Genomic DNA, 18475 nt, shown 5'->3' on the forward strand with positions numbered 1-18475 from the left:
GAGCCCCGCGTCGGGCTCTGTGCTGACTGCCAGCTCAGAGCCTGGAGCCTGTTTCAGTCTGTGACTCCCTCTCTCTCTGACCCTCCCCTGCTCACACTGTCTCTCTCTCTCTCTCCTAGAAATAAATAAAACATTAAAAATTAAAAAAAAAATAAAAAAAGGAGGACCCGACAGTGGAACAGGGCAGATGAAGAGTTTATTAGAGAGAGTCCACTCTCAAGAGGTAAGACTGGGTGAGCTCAACAAGACAGCTGTGCCCTGGGTTTGGGTTGCTATCTTTTATTGACAAGTGTTAACAAAGGGGAGGAATATTTATTATTTGGGGAGGGGATGTTTTGGGGAGCCTGGTTTCCTGCCTTTTCTCCCTTACATGGCCAGGATCTCCTGCCTTCTTTGTCTTGGGCCTGCCTGGTTTGATTGGGCTTTCTTGTGGCTTTGTTTGTGAAATGCTGTCTGGACAGGTTGCTAACTTTCCTGATAACAGGCTTTGACTCTCCCTTTGCTGGCCTCCAGGCATCCTGGCAACGCCTACTGCCTACTCCAACAATGTAATAACTGTAGCAGTTAACTAGGAACCAGCAAGGGGTTTAGACCAGGGCACTTCCGGGTGTCTTTAACTAATGTATGGTAGTCTGGGTAGGAGGAGGAGGCAGGAAGACTGGAAGCTGTTTTGGTAAAGCTGGCAGAACATGAAGACGACTCACCAAAAAGGAAAGGGAGAATTTTACTCCCCATCCCAAGTGTTCTCTTGTGAGCCCTCTTCTGTACTTACTCCCTGGAAAACAAGGTACAGTTCCCTAACTGCTTGATTTCAAGAAGATTTTTGTTTGTAGTGTTTTCTTTGGCAAGTAAAAGAGAGCTCTTTTGTGTCTTTTTAAAAAAATAATTTTTAAAATGTTTATTTACTTTTGAGAGAGCACAAGGGGGGGAGGGGCAGAGAGAGAGGGAGACACAGAATCCAAAGCAGGCTCCAGGTTCTGAGCTGTCAGCACAGAGCCTGATGTGGGGCTCGAACTCAGAGACCGCGAGACCATGACCTGAGCCGAAGTCGGACTCCCAAAACCGGCTGAGCCACGCAAGCGCCCCTTTCTTTCTTTCTTTTTTTTAAATATATACCTTTAATGTTTATTTTTGTGTCTTTTTTTATTCAGGTTCTGGGTCATAAGGAATGGAGGTAAAATGCTTGTGGTCAGTAAGGGATCTGGAAAGGATGCAATCAATAGAATTTGGTTGGATGGGGAGACTTCATGATAAATCCCAAATTTTAAATGTCAATGACTAGGAAAATGGTAGTCTCCCAATGGCAAATAAGATAGTGATTTGAGAAGGACAGTATGCTTACACGGGCTCAGTGGGAACCTACAGTAGGCTTTTCACGCCAAAATATCCAGAAGCTGTTGAAAAGCCAGAGCTGGTATTAATAATAAAAAAAAAAAAGTAGGGTTTGGAGATAATACAGCTGTCTGTTGTCTGCATGCAGATAAAGCAGTGTGTGGTGGGTGTCTGTTTGGAGGGATAACATGGTGGCAATGGACAAGATGGCCCACGGGAGAACTTTGAGGAAATAGAGAAGAAGGGGACCCATCTAGAGAGAGAGAGAGAGAGGACAGGAGGTGAGAGAGAAGTAGAACATACAGAGATGTGGAGGTAAAGGGAGGGATGTGGAGGTAAAGATGTGGAGGGATGATAAATGCAGGAGACTGGTGGAGGAGGGCGAGGGGAGGAGGTTGTAGTCGCAGGGGTTGTATTTGATGATAAAGGGTCACTTCCCCTGGGCAGTCTTTTGTCCCACTCCAGGCCATCCAGGATTGTCTTCCTCTTCCTCAGGCTTAGCCTGAGCATCGGTGACAGATTAGCCACCAGTGTTTGCTTGTGCATCCGTTTGCTCTTGATATCAAATGCTTGCAAAGAGCAAGGTCCGTGTAGAGTTGTCTACACAGTGTGTATCGGATGAAGGCTCAGGAAATTAAGGCCACTCCCGGAGAGAGCAGTTTCAGGAGAGCACTGAGAAGGAAAGTCCAAGTGTAGGGTGTTATGAAACAGGGAGATGGTAAGAAATGAAGGAAGCGTCTGATTTAGAAGCAGGGCAGGCAGGCAGGCAGCTATGAGCAAAGAGCGGAGAGAAAGCAAATCACCAAGAAAGAAACGGAAAGAATAAAATGTTTAATTCTAGGGTAGAAGAGATTTGCCTGCTTCTTCTAAAAAATTTTTTTTAAATGTTTTTTTAATTTATTTTTTTAGGAGAGAGACAGCGTGAGCAGGGGAGGGTCAGAGAGAGAGGGAGTCACAGACTCCGAAACAGGCTCCAGGCTCTGAGCTGGCAGTCAGCACAGAGCCCGACGCGGGGCTCGAACCCACGAACCGCGAGATCATGACCCAAGCGAAAGCCGGACGCTTAACCGACTAAGCCACCCAGGCGCTCCTAAAANNNCCAAAACCTGTTTTTCTTAATACTTCCTAGTAAGAGGGAGAGGGAGACACAGAATCCGAAGCAGGCTCCAGGCTCTGAGCTAGCTGTCAGCACAGAGCCTGATGGGGCTCGAACCCACAAGCTGTGAGATTGTGACCTGAGCGGAAGTTGGATGCTTAACCGACTGAGCCACCCAGGTGCCCGGAGATTTACCTGTTTGTAAACTGTGGTGTGAGCCGATGGAAAGGAGTGGATGAGGATGCAAGAAGAGACTGTGTGCCAGATGGAGTGATTTTGAGAGGGACGGGTAAATGCTGGGAGGGATGAACCTCTGGCAGAGGGCAGGGGTGGGTGAAGTGCAGAGAAAGTTGTGACAAGTGGGCTATGAACTGAGGGTTCATAGTGAACGGTGAGGAAGGAACCTATGGCCTAATTAAAACATACTCCGGCCTTGAAGTTCTAATACTGCCCTATATCGGCCCCCGGGACTGTGACCTAACAGTTTCTCAAAGCCTCAACCTTCCTTTAGGTAAAATGGAGGTACTCCCATCCCGCTCCCCAAGTCAGATGTTGTCCTCCTGTTTACTTGCAAGTGCTTTCTTGGCTTTTTGTTTTGGTTTTAAATTTATTTGGGGATGCTTCCCTTAGAGGGTAGAGACGCCGGGAGGGCGGTCTGGATGTTATCAGCTGAAGCAGGAGGTGGGCTTTCTGAGCATGAAGGGACACCGAGAAACCATAGGCTTGAGGGCTCAGGAGGTTTTCTGAGCGCTGAGCACAGGCTACGAAGAAAGATTCAATGCGCATAAAAGGACCTGGAAACATCTGTGAAGACCGGGGTGGAGGAAGATTAGAGGACAAGGATGCCTCATCCTGGGACAGTCAGGCCCCCTAGCTGGAAAGTAGGTGCTCGCTGACGGGCTCTCGCAGGTGAGGGTAATACGAGAGGCAGGCGCCCACCTGGGACCCGTGCATCCTTTGGGACGGCATGACCGCAAGCATTTGGAGGTGGTGGGGGGGGAGGGGGAAGGCCCCATTAATTTCCACGCAGCTGCAACGAAGTGCCAGTCCAAAGATTAGGAAGCCCGGGCAGGAGCCGGGTGAGGCCGTGGGTGTGCTCTGGCCGCTGCAGGGCCTGCGCAACCGGGCGCACGTGGCCGGCACTCGCGGTGCGGCGCGCTCTAACCACTGCAGGAACTTCAGGAACTTGGCTTTTCCTCTCGGGCCCAAAGCGCGACCTTAGGGTTTGGCGTGTTTTTTTTTTCTTTTTGTAAATTGCTGAGTGTGGAGAGGCCCCGCCTTTCCGGGCCCGGCCTTGGCCGCCGGGCCGCCCCTCCCTCGGGCAGGCGCTCCTTCCCTGACGGCGTTGTAGGGCCTGGAGGCGGCGGCGGCCCTTGAAACTCATGGCGCTGCCCGCCTGGCTGCAGCCCAGGTAGGGCGCTCGGCCGTGGCGGGTGGCGAGGGGTGCGGGGGAAGGGGTGCCAGGGGCGGGGTTCCATCCCCCACGGTCCCCCGGCAGCTCGGCGCTGCGCAACCCAGCGCCCCGCGCGCCCTAGCGCTCTGGGCTGGCGTTAGCTGGTTCGGTGCTCTCGACAGCCCTAGAAGGAAGCCTCTGTTATTTCCCCCATTCACTGACGAGGAAACGCGAAGGTCAGGCTGCACTGCCACCCCTTTCCTTTGGTGCGCCTTCTACCAGCCCCTCTTCCCTCCTCCCCCCGCCCACCAGGAGCCCTTCCCTTACTTTCTCAGATCCAGTGTAGCGCGGTGGTGTTTAGGTTTACCCAGCGCAGAAACATCTATTGCGTGTGTAGATTCCAGGGCCCTGTTCCAGAGAAGCTGGCTCAGTGGTACTGGGGTAGAGCCTAGGGAATGTGAATGTTTACCCAGCACGCCAGGTGATTCTTATGCAGGTTTTAAGAAGGAATCCTCCATCCCCCCTTCCCCCATGGGTTGGATGCCTGTTAGCAAGCCACACTGTATCTGCTTCGCAGCCTATTTGCTTTATTTCCCAGATTTCACATCTCCGAAGTAGAGAAATCCTTGTATATACTAGCAGGGCCACTCCCACCACCCTTCTGAACCCCCCAAGGCACACTTCAAACAATGTTTTTCCTAACTACCTCAAACTGTGTATCTGTCAATCATCCCTTAGTCATCTCCCCAGCAACCCATTTTTAAACTCAGCTGGACTTCCCTTTTCTGGCTGAGCCACAAAACTGCTTTCTCTATGTGTCTGGTGGAGGGAACGATCCGCCCTTGCAAATATAATAGGCAGTAGCGAGGTACTGAACCCCCATCACAATACATTCAAAAGTCGGGTATGGCCAACTCCCAAAGTATGGCCATTTGGAAATGCCACCGTCACCACTCCCCTCTGGTAATTGTAAAGCAGTCATCTCAAGTTCTGCACCCAGCGGCCTCAGCTACAGCCACACGCTGAGCACATCAAGCCCTCACCAGCCTTTTTTTTTCTCCCCCCAATACTCAGCCATCTTTGCAACGCTTCATTTTATCCTTCTGTGAGAGCAGGGCTAGAACTTCCTCAAAGCTGAAAGTGAATTTTGAAATAGAGCCATATTTGGCTTTAAGGAAACCAAAGATACTCCTTTTAGCAGATAATGGGTGGGTCATTTCAAAATCTGTGCATTACAGAGGCACCTAAGTTAAAGACTGCTCTGGGCTAGTTTTCTCTTGCTCAGGTGGGCCAGTAGGTTCACGACAAAATGTGTGTGTGTATGTGTGTGTGTGTGATGCTGAAAGGATTACAAAGGAAGTGTTTAATGGTATTTTACTGTATCTCTAGGTATAGAAAGAACACCTATCTTTTCATCTACTACCTAATCCAGTTCTGTGGCCACTCATGGATATTTACCAATATGACAGTCCGATTCTTTTCATTTGGAGAAGGTAAAACTCCAGCAAAAACAGTTTTGGGTTTTTAATTTTGAATCCTTGTTTTCACCCCGCCCTGCTTATATTAGCTTTTTAACTTCTTTGAACTTCACCTAATGTCCTTCACTGCTCTAAAATTTACTAACCATATTTTTCAGTAACCTTGCTTCCTATTGCAGAAACCAAAGCCCTTTCTGGAGAAGGGGGCAGGTACGATGAGGAAAGGGATTTAGTTTCCCTCTGACTAGGCAAGTTGCCCTGAAAACACAGATCTGCCATTGGGGCATGCCATTTCACTCTCCCTTTTTGGTTCTGCAGCAAACCTTAGCAGACTTGAGAGGCTTTGAGGAAATCTGTAAATTCCAGTATGACATTGTGTGCCGTGAAATCAGGAATTAACCAAATTCTTCCCTTTAAAAAAATTTTTTTTAATGTTTGTTTATTTTTGAGAGAGATGGAGACAGTGTGAGATGGGAGGGGCAAAGAGAGAGAGGGAGACACAGAATCTGAAGCAGGCTCCAGGCTCTGAGCTGTCAGCACAGGGACTCGAATTCATGAAAGGCGAGATCATGACCTTAGCTGAAGTTGGACGCTTAACCAACTGAGCCACCCAGGCGCCCCTTTCGCTTGTTTTTTTATTCCCCAAGTTTAAGGTAACTGGAGACTGCTAATAAGTGAAAGACAAAGTTTACAGTCCCCAGGGTTCTCTTTGGTCCCCTTTAGGAGTAATGTGTCCCTAAGTAAATGACACAGCTTGCAGAGGACTCCCCGTCTATATGGGAGTTGGTGTTAATGGTTTAAGTTGAAGTTTCCTCCAGTTTTCTAAAAAGCAAAGATTTTAACTAGCATTTCAATTTTTAAGAAATGAATCACTAAGTGACTGTCAAAATGACAATCTTCTCACGCTCCATCCCCACATGGCTAAGTGTCATCACAGTGTACAACTGTGGGGTGACTTGACTGTTTGAGCAACTGCTGGATTCAGCTAAAAACAAACATCCAGAACGTACCCGGGAAAAGGCATGCTGTGCTCATCAATTCAGACTTGTGTGTCATAAGGAAGTTTAATTCTGAGGGACCAAAAGCTATTTCATGTCGCTCTTTTCTTACTGCAGATCTGTAGTTAAAGGCTTACCTTCAGCAGCCTCCAAAGATACAACCCAAGGCTTGAATTTCATCTCTAAATGTCGGGAGTCTTCAAGCAGAGGAAAGCCCAAGCCATGGGAAAACTTCCTGTTTGTGTATCAGAAAAAAAAATCAAAACCTCGAGGCCTTGGAAGTTAGCTGGGGCTTTGTGGGCAATTACAACTCATTCCCAACAAGAGTCCTAAGCACTGAACTCTTTCTTGTCCTGCCTGGCCTTTCCAGTGGGCAAAACTCCCATAGTCAGCAGTGTGTTTATTTCTTAATTATTATCTTGCTGTTATAATTATAGAAGCCACTTATTAAAGAAACACAACCATTCATATGGAAAGCAGACTGCAAACACCCACGTGGGCATTCAATACCCTTCCTGAGTCAATGTACAAATTAGCGTAAGTAGCTTAACAGCAGTCTAATCACCTGAATAGTAACACCTGCTACCTTTCCTGTCCCCAAGCTGTGGAACTGATAATGCTGTGTCATAGCCAGTGAGGGCAGTGGATGGGAGCATGGGACAGTCTGCCTCAGGATCATCTGTGAAATGGGGATGATGATGATCATAGTGCTCACCTTATGGAACTGTCAAGAAACCCTTAGTGCTTGCTAGATTATCATCCTGTGAATGATCATGGGACAGTAAAGACACAAAAGTCCTCCCTAGATGTTTCTTAACATGGTGGGATTTCATTAAAAAAAATTTTTTTAATGTTTATTTCTATACTTGAGAGAGAGAGATATAGAGTGTGAGCAGGGGAGGGGCGGAGAAAGAGGGAGACACAGACTCTGAAGCAGGCTCTAGGCTCTGAGCTGTCAGCACAGAACCCGATGCAGGGCTCAAACCCACAAACCATGAGATCATGACCTGAGCTGAAGTTGGATGCTCAACCAACTGAGCCACCCAGGTGCCCCAAGTGGGATTTCATTTTAAAACTTAAGCCAATGGATTTATCCTATTTAGAGGAAGAGTTGTTTCCCTCTTGTTTCAGTTCTCTGCAAATGTGGAATGGGCTCTCAGCAATGCACACTCCAAAAATCCCCACCAGAGGCCCAAGCAAGTTCTAACAAAGATCCAGAAAGCGCTAACCAAGTATGTATAGGATGCAAATGCTAGAGACGCATGGATGTTTTTTAATATCACATCATTATTAATGTCCTTCCCATAAAGCTTCTCTGAAATATTTTTCTCATCTTTGTCACTTTCTTGTCCATGGAAAAATTGTGAGCATGCCAGCATCTTTAATAAGCTTACCTCCAACCTGTTCACATTTGATATAGTCTAGATTCTATCAGGCTGCTTTCATGCAGGAATTGTTTTACAATATAGGGAATAAATATTATAGCTTTGGCCATGGGCCTTCATTTTCACTTCTTTTTTGGAAGAGGAGCAATTAAGATGTATTATGATATGAGGTACTTTCTTTGGTTGCATAGTATTCCTTATTTTATTTTAGTGTGTGTGCATGAGCGAGAGAATTTTTTTTAATGTTTTAATTCATTTTTTGAGAGAGAGTGAGCACGGATGAGCAAGGGAGGGGCAGAGAGAGAGAGAGAGAGAGACAGAGAGAGAGAGAGACAGAGACACCGAATCTGAAGCAAGCTCTAGGCTCTGAGCTGTCAGCACATAGCCCAACGCAGGGCTCAAACCACAAACCTCAAGATCATTACCTGAGCTGAAGTCAGATGCTCAAACGACTGAGCCACCCAGGCGCCTGAAGAGAGTTCAGCAGCTCCATGCTCAGCGTAAAGCCCTATGTGGAACTTAATCCTACAACCCTGGGATCATGACCTGTGCCGAAATCAAGAGTTGGTGCTCAAGCGACTGAGCCACCCAGACACCCTGGTTGTGAAGTATTCTTTAATAATTTAGTAGCCGTTCAGGAAGTTTCTTACATGTACAATGATTTTTATTTCAAAGTGCTACATAGGTTTGGGTTGTGACCTAGTTTTTTACTCACTGTATCTGTGTTTAATTCCCTTCACAGATTCCATGGTTGACACTTTTTATGCTATTGGCCTTGTGATGCGGCTTTGCCAGTCCCTTTCCCTCTTGGAATTGCTGCATATATATGTTGGCATTGAACCAAGCCATCTCCTTCCTAGGTTTCTGCAGGTAGGTGGTGGTTTTATTTACTTATTTTTTTAACAATATTATTGACTATAATCTCTATGCTGTACTTTTCATTCCTGTGACTTATTTTATAACTGGAAGTCTGAACCTCTTAATCTCCTTTATTTATTTACTCACCCCCTACTCAGCTCTCCTTTGATAACCATCAGTTAGCTCTCTGTATTTAAGAGTCTGCTTTAGTTTTTTTTTTTTTTTTTTTTTGGTTGGTCATTTGTTTTTTAGGTACCGCATGTAAGTTAAATTATATGGTATGGTCTTTCTCTCTCTGACTGACTTCACTTAGAATAGTACCCACTAGTTCCATCTGTGTTCTTGCAAATGGCAAGATCTCATTCTTTTTCATGGCTGAGTGCTATTTGTGTGTGTGTGTGTACCATATCTTCTTTTTTTAAAATTATTTTTTAATTTAATTTATTTTTTAAAATTTACATCCAAGTTAGTTAGCATATCATGCAACAGTGATTTCAGGAGTAGATTCCTTAATGCCCCTTACCCATTTAGCCCATCCCCCCTCCCACAACCCCTCTAACAACCCTCTGTTTGTTTTCCGTATTTAAGAGTCTCTTATGTTTTGTCTCCCTCCCTGTTTTTATATTATTTTTGCTTTCCTTCCCTTATGTTCATCTGTTTTGTATCCTAAAGTCCTCATATGAGTGAAGTCATGTGATATTTGCCTTTCTGTGACTAATTTCGCTTAGCACAATACCCTCTAGTTCCATCTATGTAGTTGCAAATGGCAAGATTTCATTCTTTTTGATTCCATTGCATATGTATATACCACATCTTCTTTATCCGTTCATCCATCAATGGACATTTGGGGTCTTTCCATACTTTGGCTATTGTTGATAGTGCTGCTATAAACATTGGGTGCGTGTGCCTTTTCAAAATAGCATACCTGTATCCCTTGGATAAATACCTAGTAGTAGAATTGCTGGGTCATAGGGTAGTTCTATTTTTAATTTTTTGAGTAACCTCCATACTGGTTTCCAGAGTGGCTGCACCAGTTGCATTCCCATGTACCACATCTTCTTTATCCATTCATCTGTGGATGGACACTTTGATTGCTTCCATATCTTGGCTATTGTAAATAATGCTGCAGTAAACATAGTGGTGCATGTATGTTTTCAAGTTAGTGTTTTTTGTTTTCTTTGGGTAAATACTCAGTAGCAGGGTTACTGAATCATATAGTATCTTGAGTTTTAATTTTTTAAGGAACCTCCATACTGTTTTCCATCATGGCTGCATTAATTTATATTTCCAACAACAGTTCCCCTTTCTCTACATCCTTGCCAACAGTTTCTATTTCTTGTTTCTTTGAATCTAGCCATTCCACCAGGTGTGAGGTGATAGCTCAGTGTGGTTTTAATTTGCCTGTCCTTGATGGTAAGTGATGTTGAGCATCTTTTCATGTGTCTGTAGGCCATCTCTATGTTTTTTTTTGGAAAATGTCTATTTAGGTCCCCCTCCCATTTTTAAATGGGATTAGAGGTTTTTTTTTTTGGGGGGGGGGTTGAGTTGTGTAAGTTCTTCATATATTTTGGTTATTAACCTCTCATCAGATATTTCATGTGCAAATAAATATCTTTTCCCATTCACTAGGCTGCCTTTTTGTTGATGGTTTCATTAGCTGTGAAAACCCTTTTTATTTTGGTGTAGACCCAATAGTTTAATTTTGCTTTTGTTTCCCTTGCCCAGGGAGACATATTCATAAATATGTTGCTAAGGCTAATGTCTAGGAGATTACTGACCCTGTTTTCCTTGGGGTATTCATGGTTTCAGGTCTCACATTTAGGTCTTTGATCCGTTTTGAGTTTGTTTTTTGTGTACGGTGTAAGAAGGAGGTTGAGTTTCATTCTTTTGCATGCAGCTGTCTCATTTTCTCAACACCATTTTTTGAAGGGACTGTCTTTTCCACATTGGATATTCTTGCTTCCTTTGTAGAAGATTAATTGACCATATATTCTTGGGTTTATTTCTGGGCTCTCTCTTCTGTTCCACGAATCTGTGTATGATACTGTTTTGATTACTCCAGCTTTGTTGTATATCTTGAAATCTGAGGTTGTAATACCTCCACTGTGTTATTCTTTCTCAAGACTACTTTGTCTATTCGAGGTCTTTGGTGGTTCCATACAAATTTTAGGATTACTATTTCTCATTCTGTGAAAATGCTGAATCTGTACTTTGCTTTGGGTAGTAGGGACATTTTGATGATACTAATTCTTCCAGTCCATGAGCACGGTTCTGCAGAGAGGTGTTAATCACATTACAGTCTTCTAGAATCTGTTTTGTATTTTGTACTGTTTCAGCCTCCCTTGACTTAAAGCTAGCAGTTAAAAAGCAAACCCCTGCAAACTTGCAACCCAAGTCCATAATACGAATTCTGTTTTTAAGGGGCGCCTGAGTGCTTCAGTTGGTTAAGCGTCTGACTTTGGCTCAGGTCATGATCCTGCGGATTGTGGGTTCGAGCCCCGCATTGGGCTCTGTGCTGACAGCTAGACTGGAGCCTGCTTTGGATTCTGTATCTCCCTCTCTCTCTCTGCCCCTCCCCTGCTCATGCTGTCTCTCTTTCTCTCTCAAAAATAAATAAAACATTAAAAAAAAAAATAAGACCTCATTCTAAGACACTGCGCAGACAAGCCAGTTGGAAACCTTCAGGGCAATGACGCTGAGGGTCTGTGTGACACTTTAGTGATACTCTCTTAGGGATGGATTTCCCAGCCATTTCCCATTCTCACTGTGCCACCACCCCCGGCAGTGTAGGACAGAGGAGAGTCCTAGGATTGGAGTCATTCAGACTTGGGTTGATACCTGGCTCTTCTTCCTGTCACTGTGGGATAATATCCACAGTTTTTGAGCTGTTGAAAAAGACACCACACAAAATATCTGGCAATGTGTAAATGATCCAAAAAGACAAAAAAAAAAGTGTCCTTCATCTGTATCGAAAGAATAGAATACTCAGCCATTTCCTGTTTTTTCTGCCACTTTTACTGAATACAGATGGAAAGGAGAGATTCATGTTTATCTAAGTATAGCCTCAAATCATAGCCTTGGGAATTCTGCAGACCTAGATTCAAATCCCAGTTCAAGTTCTTACTAGTTGTATGAACTTATTTTTTTATTTCAAGTTTTTATTTAACTTCCAGTTAACATAGTTAACTAACATACAGATAATAGTTTCATGAGTAGAAACTAGTTGTGTGAATTTAAACATAGAAACTGTTGGTGCGCCTGGGTGGTGGCTCTGTCGGTTAAACATCCAACTTTGGCTCAGATCATGATCTCACAACTTGTGAGTTCGAGCCCCACTTTGGGCTCTATGCTCACAGCTCAGAGCCTGGAGCCTGCTTCGAATCCTGTGTTTTGCTCTCTCTGCCCCTCTCCCGCTCACAGAAGAGGAAGAAATTCTCATAGAGAGAGGAAGAAAAAGGTATTTTCTATATGCAAAGAGAAAAGCTAGGTGACTATATGAGCATATATGTAAAATCTACAGAAAAAAGGTATCGAAAGGTAAAATCTACAGAAAAACCTTATTTGCAAAATAAATTGGGCAAATGGAAATAACTCAATTTGACAAATTTGCATCGTAAAAATAATCTGTCAGAATCTGATTGTATTGCCAGCACCCAGCACGGTGTTTAGGGCATCACCATACACCTTAAATTTTTGTTGAATAGCGTGGCCTCGATTCTTATATTAAAATTTGCTTAAAATACCATGAAAGTTTAAAAGATAAAAATAGGACTATAATCCTAAAGAGGCTCTTAAGAACTCAGCATTTTAAGTTTATGGGTGATTTTAAATTTTACTTATTAAATAAAAGTAGAGAAATAGTATTCATTAAGATGAAGACATTTTAAGGGTTGAAATATCAAATGTAAAATAAAAGTCAGTGTAATGTTTAGAGCCTGAACTCTAATAACAGTAGTCAGCTAGCCAAGACCTAGATGGACTCTGCTTAAATGTATTTCCTTACAAAATAAAAAGGAATACATGTCCATCCCAGAAGAAGCATATTTGGGAGCAAGAGTTATTTATTACATGTTAGCTAACACAATGCTTACAGTTCCAGCATCCCATCCTGTTGATTTTAGAGAAGAGAATTAACCATCCAGGTTGAATGCAAGTTGTAGTCTATCATATGGAATTATTTTACCTGGAGTATGACCAAATTCATTGAAAGGCTTAGTCACGTTTTCTTTTGTTATACTTAAAAAAAAATTCTTTTTAACATTTATTTATTTTTGAGAGAGACAGAGACAGAGCGTGAGCAGAGGAGGGGAGAGAGAGAGGGAGACTGAGAATCTGAAGCAGGCTCCAGGCTCTGAGCTGTCAGCCCAGATCCCAATGTGGGACTCGAACTCATGAACCGTGAGATCATGACCTGAGCTGAAGTCGGCCGCTTAACCGACTGAGCCACCCAGGTGCCCCTCTCCCCTCTTTAGGTGTACTTTCTTTTGGTATTTTTTTGGTTCTGTATATTTTTGACTTTTTACTTTCTTAGGCTAAATTGGTTAATATTAGCTTCATGGTAAACCAGCACTTTCAAAATTAAGAGTAGTTATTATAGTTGTTGACAACGTAAGTAACCCAAGTAAGAATGGGATAGGTAGACTTGTGGGAAAGAAAATAGAGCACCCTAATTGTGCCTAGAAAATGTGTACCTTTTTTATGATTTTCCAAAATTATGTAGGCTTGCCTGGGCTTAGAGATTATTATGCAATTTAAGAATTCTGATTTCTTGGAGTTCCAGAAATTCTAGAATATTTAAATATGATTTTAATCACTGTTAATCTAATGTGATATAATTATAGAACTATGGTCACTGTAGTCAAACTATATCCTGGTTTGGTAATTAAAAAAAAAAAAACAATGGTGGGGCGCCTGGGTGGCTCAGTCAGTTAAGCGTTCGACTTCAGCTCAAGTCATGATCTCACGGTTTGTGTGTTTGATCCGTGCATCTGGCTCTGTGCTGACAGCTCAGAACCTGGAGCCTGCTTCTGATTCTGTGTCTCCCTCTCTCTCTGCCCCTCCCCTGCTCATGCTCTGTCTCTCTCAAAAATAAACATGAAAAAAAAAAGGCAAATCTACATTGAATCTTTTTATTTGGATTGAGTTTGCGGTGTCTGCTGTTCATGGGGCTCAAATGATTTTTACGTCTTTTCTTGTTGGGAGAGATGGCAAGTGAGGGATTTACCACATTAGGGAAGACAGCTACCATTTTCATCCTGGGCTACTATTAATTTTTGTTGTGACTGTTTGCCTTCCTCTTTTTATCTCTTGCAGATTTTATCTGTCCTCTATTTGTGTTGTTTACTATCTTTTGTGTAGTTTTCCGAATGGACCTGGTGCTGGAAAAAGCTTCGAATACCCGTATCATCATATTCAGAGTTTCATTTTCTACCCCCTTCCTTTATTTGAGCTCTGCAGACAATTAGAAGAATTCCCTCATTATGAGATGCCTCTGGAGGCCCCTGCTTTAAAATAACCAAACAAAACTCTAAGGTTGTGTAATCGTTCTTGGTTTTCCTGTTTCCCCATTTTTAAGTGAAGAAACTGTAGTTAAGAATGTGGCTAAGCTGCTTTACACAGTAATCATAGCTGATCGCACACAGCCTCTTGAAAAATGCGTGGCGTGCAGCTATCTGAAAAATGCTATCAGTGGGCTGAAAAACCCGTCCACAGATTTGTGACGTCACTTTGCCATTACCTTTGTGAGACTAGGTCGTGACTGAATTCTCGTTTTAGAAACTGGTCTTCCAAAATCTCAAGATAAGTAATTTCAAAAAGCACTAGAAAGTTTAACTACTTGAACCATGTTTCAAACGGTAGTGGTGTGTATAATAGAAGGTGTGTTTGTGTTCTATGTTCTGGGCGTTTCTAGATGTTGTATACACACATATTTATTTTGATAGGGAAAAGCCATTATGAATTACACACAGTTGCAAAAAGGGAGGAAACCCATTGACAATAAGACTAAAATAATTTAACCAATAAACTTTTGATGTGTTTTCAGAATACACAATATACGTTAAATATAATAAACAGCAATATTATATATTTAAAAATACATTTTAGGGGTAAAAGGCAAAACTATAACATAAATCATTGCTTACAGACATCCTTTTTGGAAATAATTACATGTCACTTAAAATTATATAGAGAAGGGGCTCCTGGGTGGCTCAGTCAGTTGAGTGTCCAACTTCGGCTCAGGTCATGATCTCACAATTTGTGAGTTTGAGCCCTGCATCTGGCTCTGTGCTGACTGCCTGGAGCCTGCTTCAGATTCTGTGTCTCCCTTTCTCTCTTCCCCTCCCCTGCTCATGCTCTTTCTCAAAAATAAATATTAAAAAAAAGTTATGTAGAGAAATACAGTAAACTTTTAATTTTATATTAAATATATACTATATAAAATATATAAATATGCTTTTTAATTTATAAAATCAAAGTAGGGGCACCTGGGTGGCTCAGTCAGTTAAGTGTCTGACTTCAGCTCAAGTCATGATCTCACGGTTTGTGGATTTGAGCCCCTCGGCGGGCTCTGTGCTGACAGCTAAGAACCTGGAACCTGTTTTAGAAACTGTATCTCCCTCTCTCTCTGACCCTCCCCTGCTCATGCTGTCTCTCTCTCTCAGAAATAAATAAAACATTAAAAAATTTTTTTAAATAATAAAATAAAATCAGAAAGTAAAAAAGGTCCAAAAGAAACACAGAACTATTTTAACACATGATAATGTAATTGAAAATTAGGCATCTCTCCTCACCAACCCCTTCCTCCCAGAAGAGCCCCCCCATGTTTAGCTTGGTAAAAAAAAATTTTTTAAGTTGAATTGGGAAATTAATTTATTACAGTAGAGGTAGTCACAATAGCTTGGTTTTTATAGTGTGGAAACATAAATATTGATTTTGAAGGACTTTGTTCTGACTTTTTACGGGAAGCCTGAGAAAGAGGTTTTTATTGATACTCCTGGGTTCTCAACTCCAGGAGGGGGAATATCTCCCCATAATGAACCTTTTTATCAGACTTTAGACTGATGTCCCTTCAGGAAACCCTCACAGTGCTCCAATCTACTCCTTCACCTTTTGAGAAATGCTTGCAATGGCAGACTTCATATGGAATGGAATTAAAATGGCTAAATTCTGCATTCTTCCTTTGCATTGCAATAAACACTGCTGCACACGTATTAATTTTCCAGAACTTTAAAAATCTGTAAATCAAAACAGTAGGAATTACTACCCCAAATTCTTGTGTCTACAAAACCTCCATTTGTGAAGCAAATTGCAAAAACCATTGTTCTATTTACTAATAATCACCTCCTGTTCCTGATAAGGGCAAGCAAGCATCTGCTTGTCAAAACTCCAAGGATTTCACGCAGTCTTAGATTCTTAGAACAAACATGAAGGAAATGCCAACGGGTATCTTCACATAAACCCTTTTAGGAAGACAGCCAAGTTGCACCCTGATTTCTTTTTAGCTGTGCAGCAGGTATGTCTTTGCTTTGGTGGATTAAATAATCTGGTTTTCCATGAAATCATAGAGATTTTCTTTCCAGGTTTGAGTTGAGAACAGGTTTACATTATCAGAGATAAAACTGAACTGGAGACCATGTCAAGCTGACCTTCTCAATGTGGAAGGAATGAATGACACAATTCACTCTGTGGGTAGGATTTTAGGTTTTGTCTTTTTTTTTTGCGTTTGATCCTTCGAGTTCTTTAGTGTGATCATTATAAAACTATATAGTATAAATTTAAAGATGCTGAGATTAGCCTTTTTAATTCACTGATCGTCTTAAAAAAAGTTTGTTTATTTGAGGGATGGCAGTGAGAGAGAGAGAGAGAGAGAGAGAGAGGGAGAATCTCAAGCAGGCTGGTGCTGTCAGTGCAGAGCCTAACATGGGGCTCAGTCCCACAAACTGTGAGATTGTGACCTGGGCTGAAATCAAGAGTTGGATGCTTAACCGACTGAACCATCCAGGTGCTCTTTCACTGATAGTCTTAATGTACTAATCACTACATTAAAGTAAATTTACTTTATTAATAATAGCTTACATTTATTTAGGGCTTTTTAGTGCCAAATAGTTTTCTAAGTCCATGTGCATTAACTAATCTTAACAACAACCTTATCCTAAATAATATTTACTATATAATGTTATACTAATTATTATTTCCAGTGTAATTACTTAACACAAAAGTTAAGTAAATGACTGATGGCCACATAAATTGTGGAGGGTGGAGTGAAAATTTGAATTTAAGCTATTTGTCTTAACTCTCAACTCTTCTAAATTTGCTTACTCTATATCTCCCCAAGTAGGATATAAATACCCTGAGGGCTGAGCCTTGGTCTAGTTCATGGCTACATCTCCTAGGACCCAGAACAATGCACTTAATAAGAATGATGAATGATGAATAAATATATATATAAATAAAATTATGTAAATGTGTCTTACAGAAAAAAGTAATTGATGGTTTTGAACATGTTAAAGATCTGCTTCTAAGGTTCTTGACAGAAATTCATAGGATTGGAATAGTTTGGGATATTATTTTAGTAAAACAATAGTCTTTGAGGCTAAAACATTTCTTTTTTAAATGAAGTATAATTAACATATAGTGTTATATTTCAGGTGTATAGTATGATTCAACAGTTCTATACATTACTCAGTGTTCATTGCTATGGGTATTCTCTTAAACCCTCTCATCTTTTTCACCCATCACCCCACTCAATATCCCCTCTGGCAACCACCAGTCTGTTCTCTGTATTCGAATCTGTATTTTTGTTTCTCTTTTTTTCCTTTGTTCATTTGTTTCTTAAATTCCACATATGAGTGAAATTATATGGTATTTGTCTTTCTCTCTTTGACTTACTTCACTTAACATTGTATCTTCTGGGTCCATCTATGTTGTTGCAAATGGCAAGCTTTCGTCCTTTTTAATGGCCGAGTAATATTCCATTGTATATGTGTGTGCATACACACACACACACACACACACACACCACCTTTTCTTTATCTATCTATAGATGGACACTTGAGTTGCTTCCATATCTTGGCTACTATAAATAACACTACTATAAACATAGGGTGTGTATATCTTTTTGAATTAGTGTTTTCATTTTCTTTGGGAAAATATCCACTAGTGGAAATTACTGGATCATATGGTATTTCTCTTTTGAATTTTTAAGGAACCTCCGTACCATTGTCCACAGTGACTGCACCGCAGGCATTTTCACCAACAGTGTACGAATGTTCCTTTTTCTCCACAGCCTCACCAGTACTTGGTATTTCCTGTGTTTTTGATTTTAGTCATTCTTACTGTTATCTCCTTATAGGTTTGATTTGCACTTTCCTAATGATTAGATTAGGGATGTTGAACCTCTTCTCATGTGTCTGTTGGCCATCTGTATGTCTTCTTTGGGAAAATGTCTATTTGGGTCCTCTGCCTGTTTTTAATCAGATTATTTGGTCTATTTTTGGTGTTGTATAAGTTCTTTATGTGTTTTGGATATTAATGCCTCAGGATATATCGTTTACAAATACCTTCACCCATTGAGTAGGTTGCCTTTTTGCTGATGGTTTCCTTCCCTATACAAAAGTTTTTTATTTTGGTGTAGTCTCAATAGTTTAATTTTACTTTTGTTTCTCTTGCCTGAGTAGACCTACCTAGAAAAATGTCTCTATCGTTGATGTCAAAGAAATTATCACCTATGTTTTTTGCTAGGACTTCTATAGCCTCAGGTCTCATGTTTAGGTCTTTGACCCATTTTGAGTTTATTTTTGTATGATGTAAAAAAGTGGTCCAATTCCATTCTTTTGCATGTAGCTGCCCCATTTTCCCAGCACCATTTGTTGAAGAGACTGTCTTTTCCCCACTGTGTACTCTTCCCTACTTTGTCCTAGATTAATTGATCGTAA

At 41.7% G+C, this 18475-nt stretch overlaps 1 protein-coding gene across 4 annotated transcripts in view; it reads left to right on the forward strand.

Moving 5' to 3' along the window:
- Window positions 1–557: 557 nt before the first annotated feature.
- The window catches only part of HACD4 (3-hydroxyacyl-CoA dehydratase 4), a 40352-nt gene continuing 22434 nt past the window's right edge, over window positions 558–18475 (forward strand). Inside the window, exons 1-3 of one of the 4 annotated variants that reach the window (XM_039244411.1) lie at window positions 558–787; window positions 5211–5314; window positions 8425–8552. In XM_039244411.1, coding sequence (XP_039100342.1) covers window positions 690–787; window positions 5211–5314; window positions 8425–8552 — 330 coding nt within the window. In that variant the 5' untranslated portion in view covers window positions 558–689. Of the gene's footprint in view, window positions 788–2557; window positions 2718–3737; window positions 3840–4032; window positions 4058–5210; window positions 5315–8424; window positions 8553–18475 lie in introns of those variants that run through there. The other 3 variants (XM_039244414.1, XM_039244412.1, XM_039244415.1) reach the window with 3 other exon arrangements.

The sequence above is a fragment of the Hyaena hyaena genome, unplaced genomic scaffold (assembly GCF_003009895.1).
Source record: "Hyaena hyaena isolate Hyena2069 unplaced genomic scaffold, ASM300989v1 scaffold_240, whole genome shotgun sequence".
NCBI classification, from domain to species: Eukaryota; Metazoa; Chordata; class Mammalia; order Carnivora; family Hyaenidae; genus Hyaena; species Hyaena hyaena.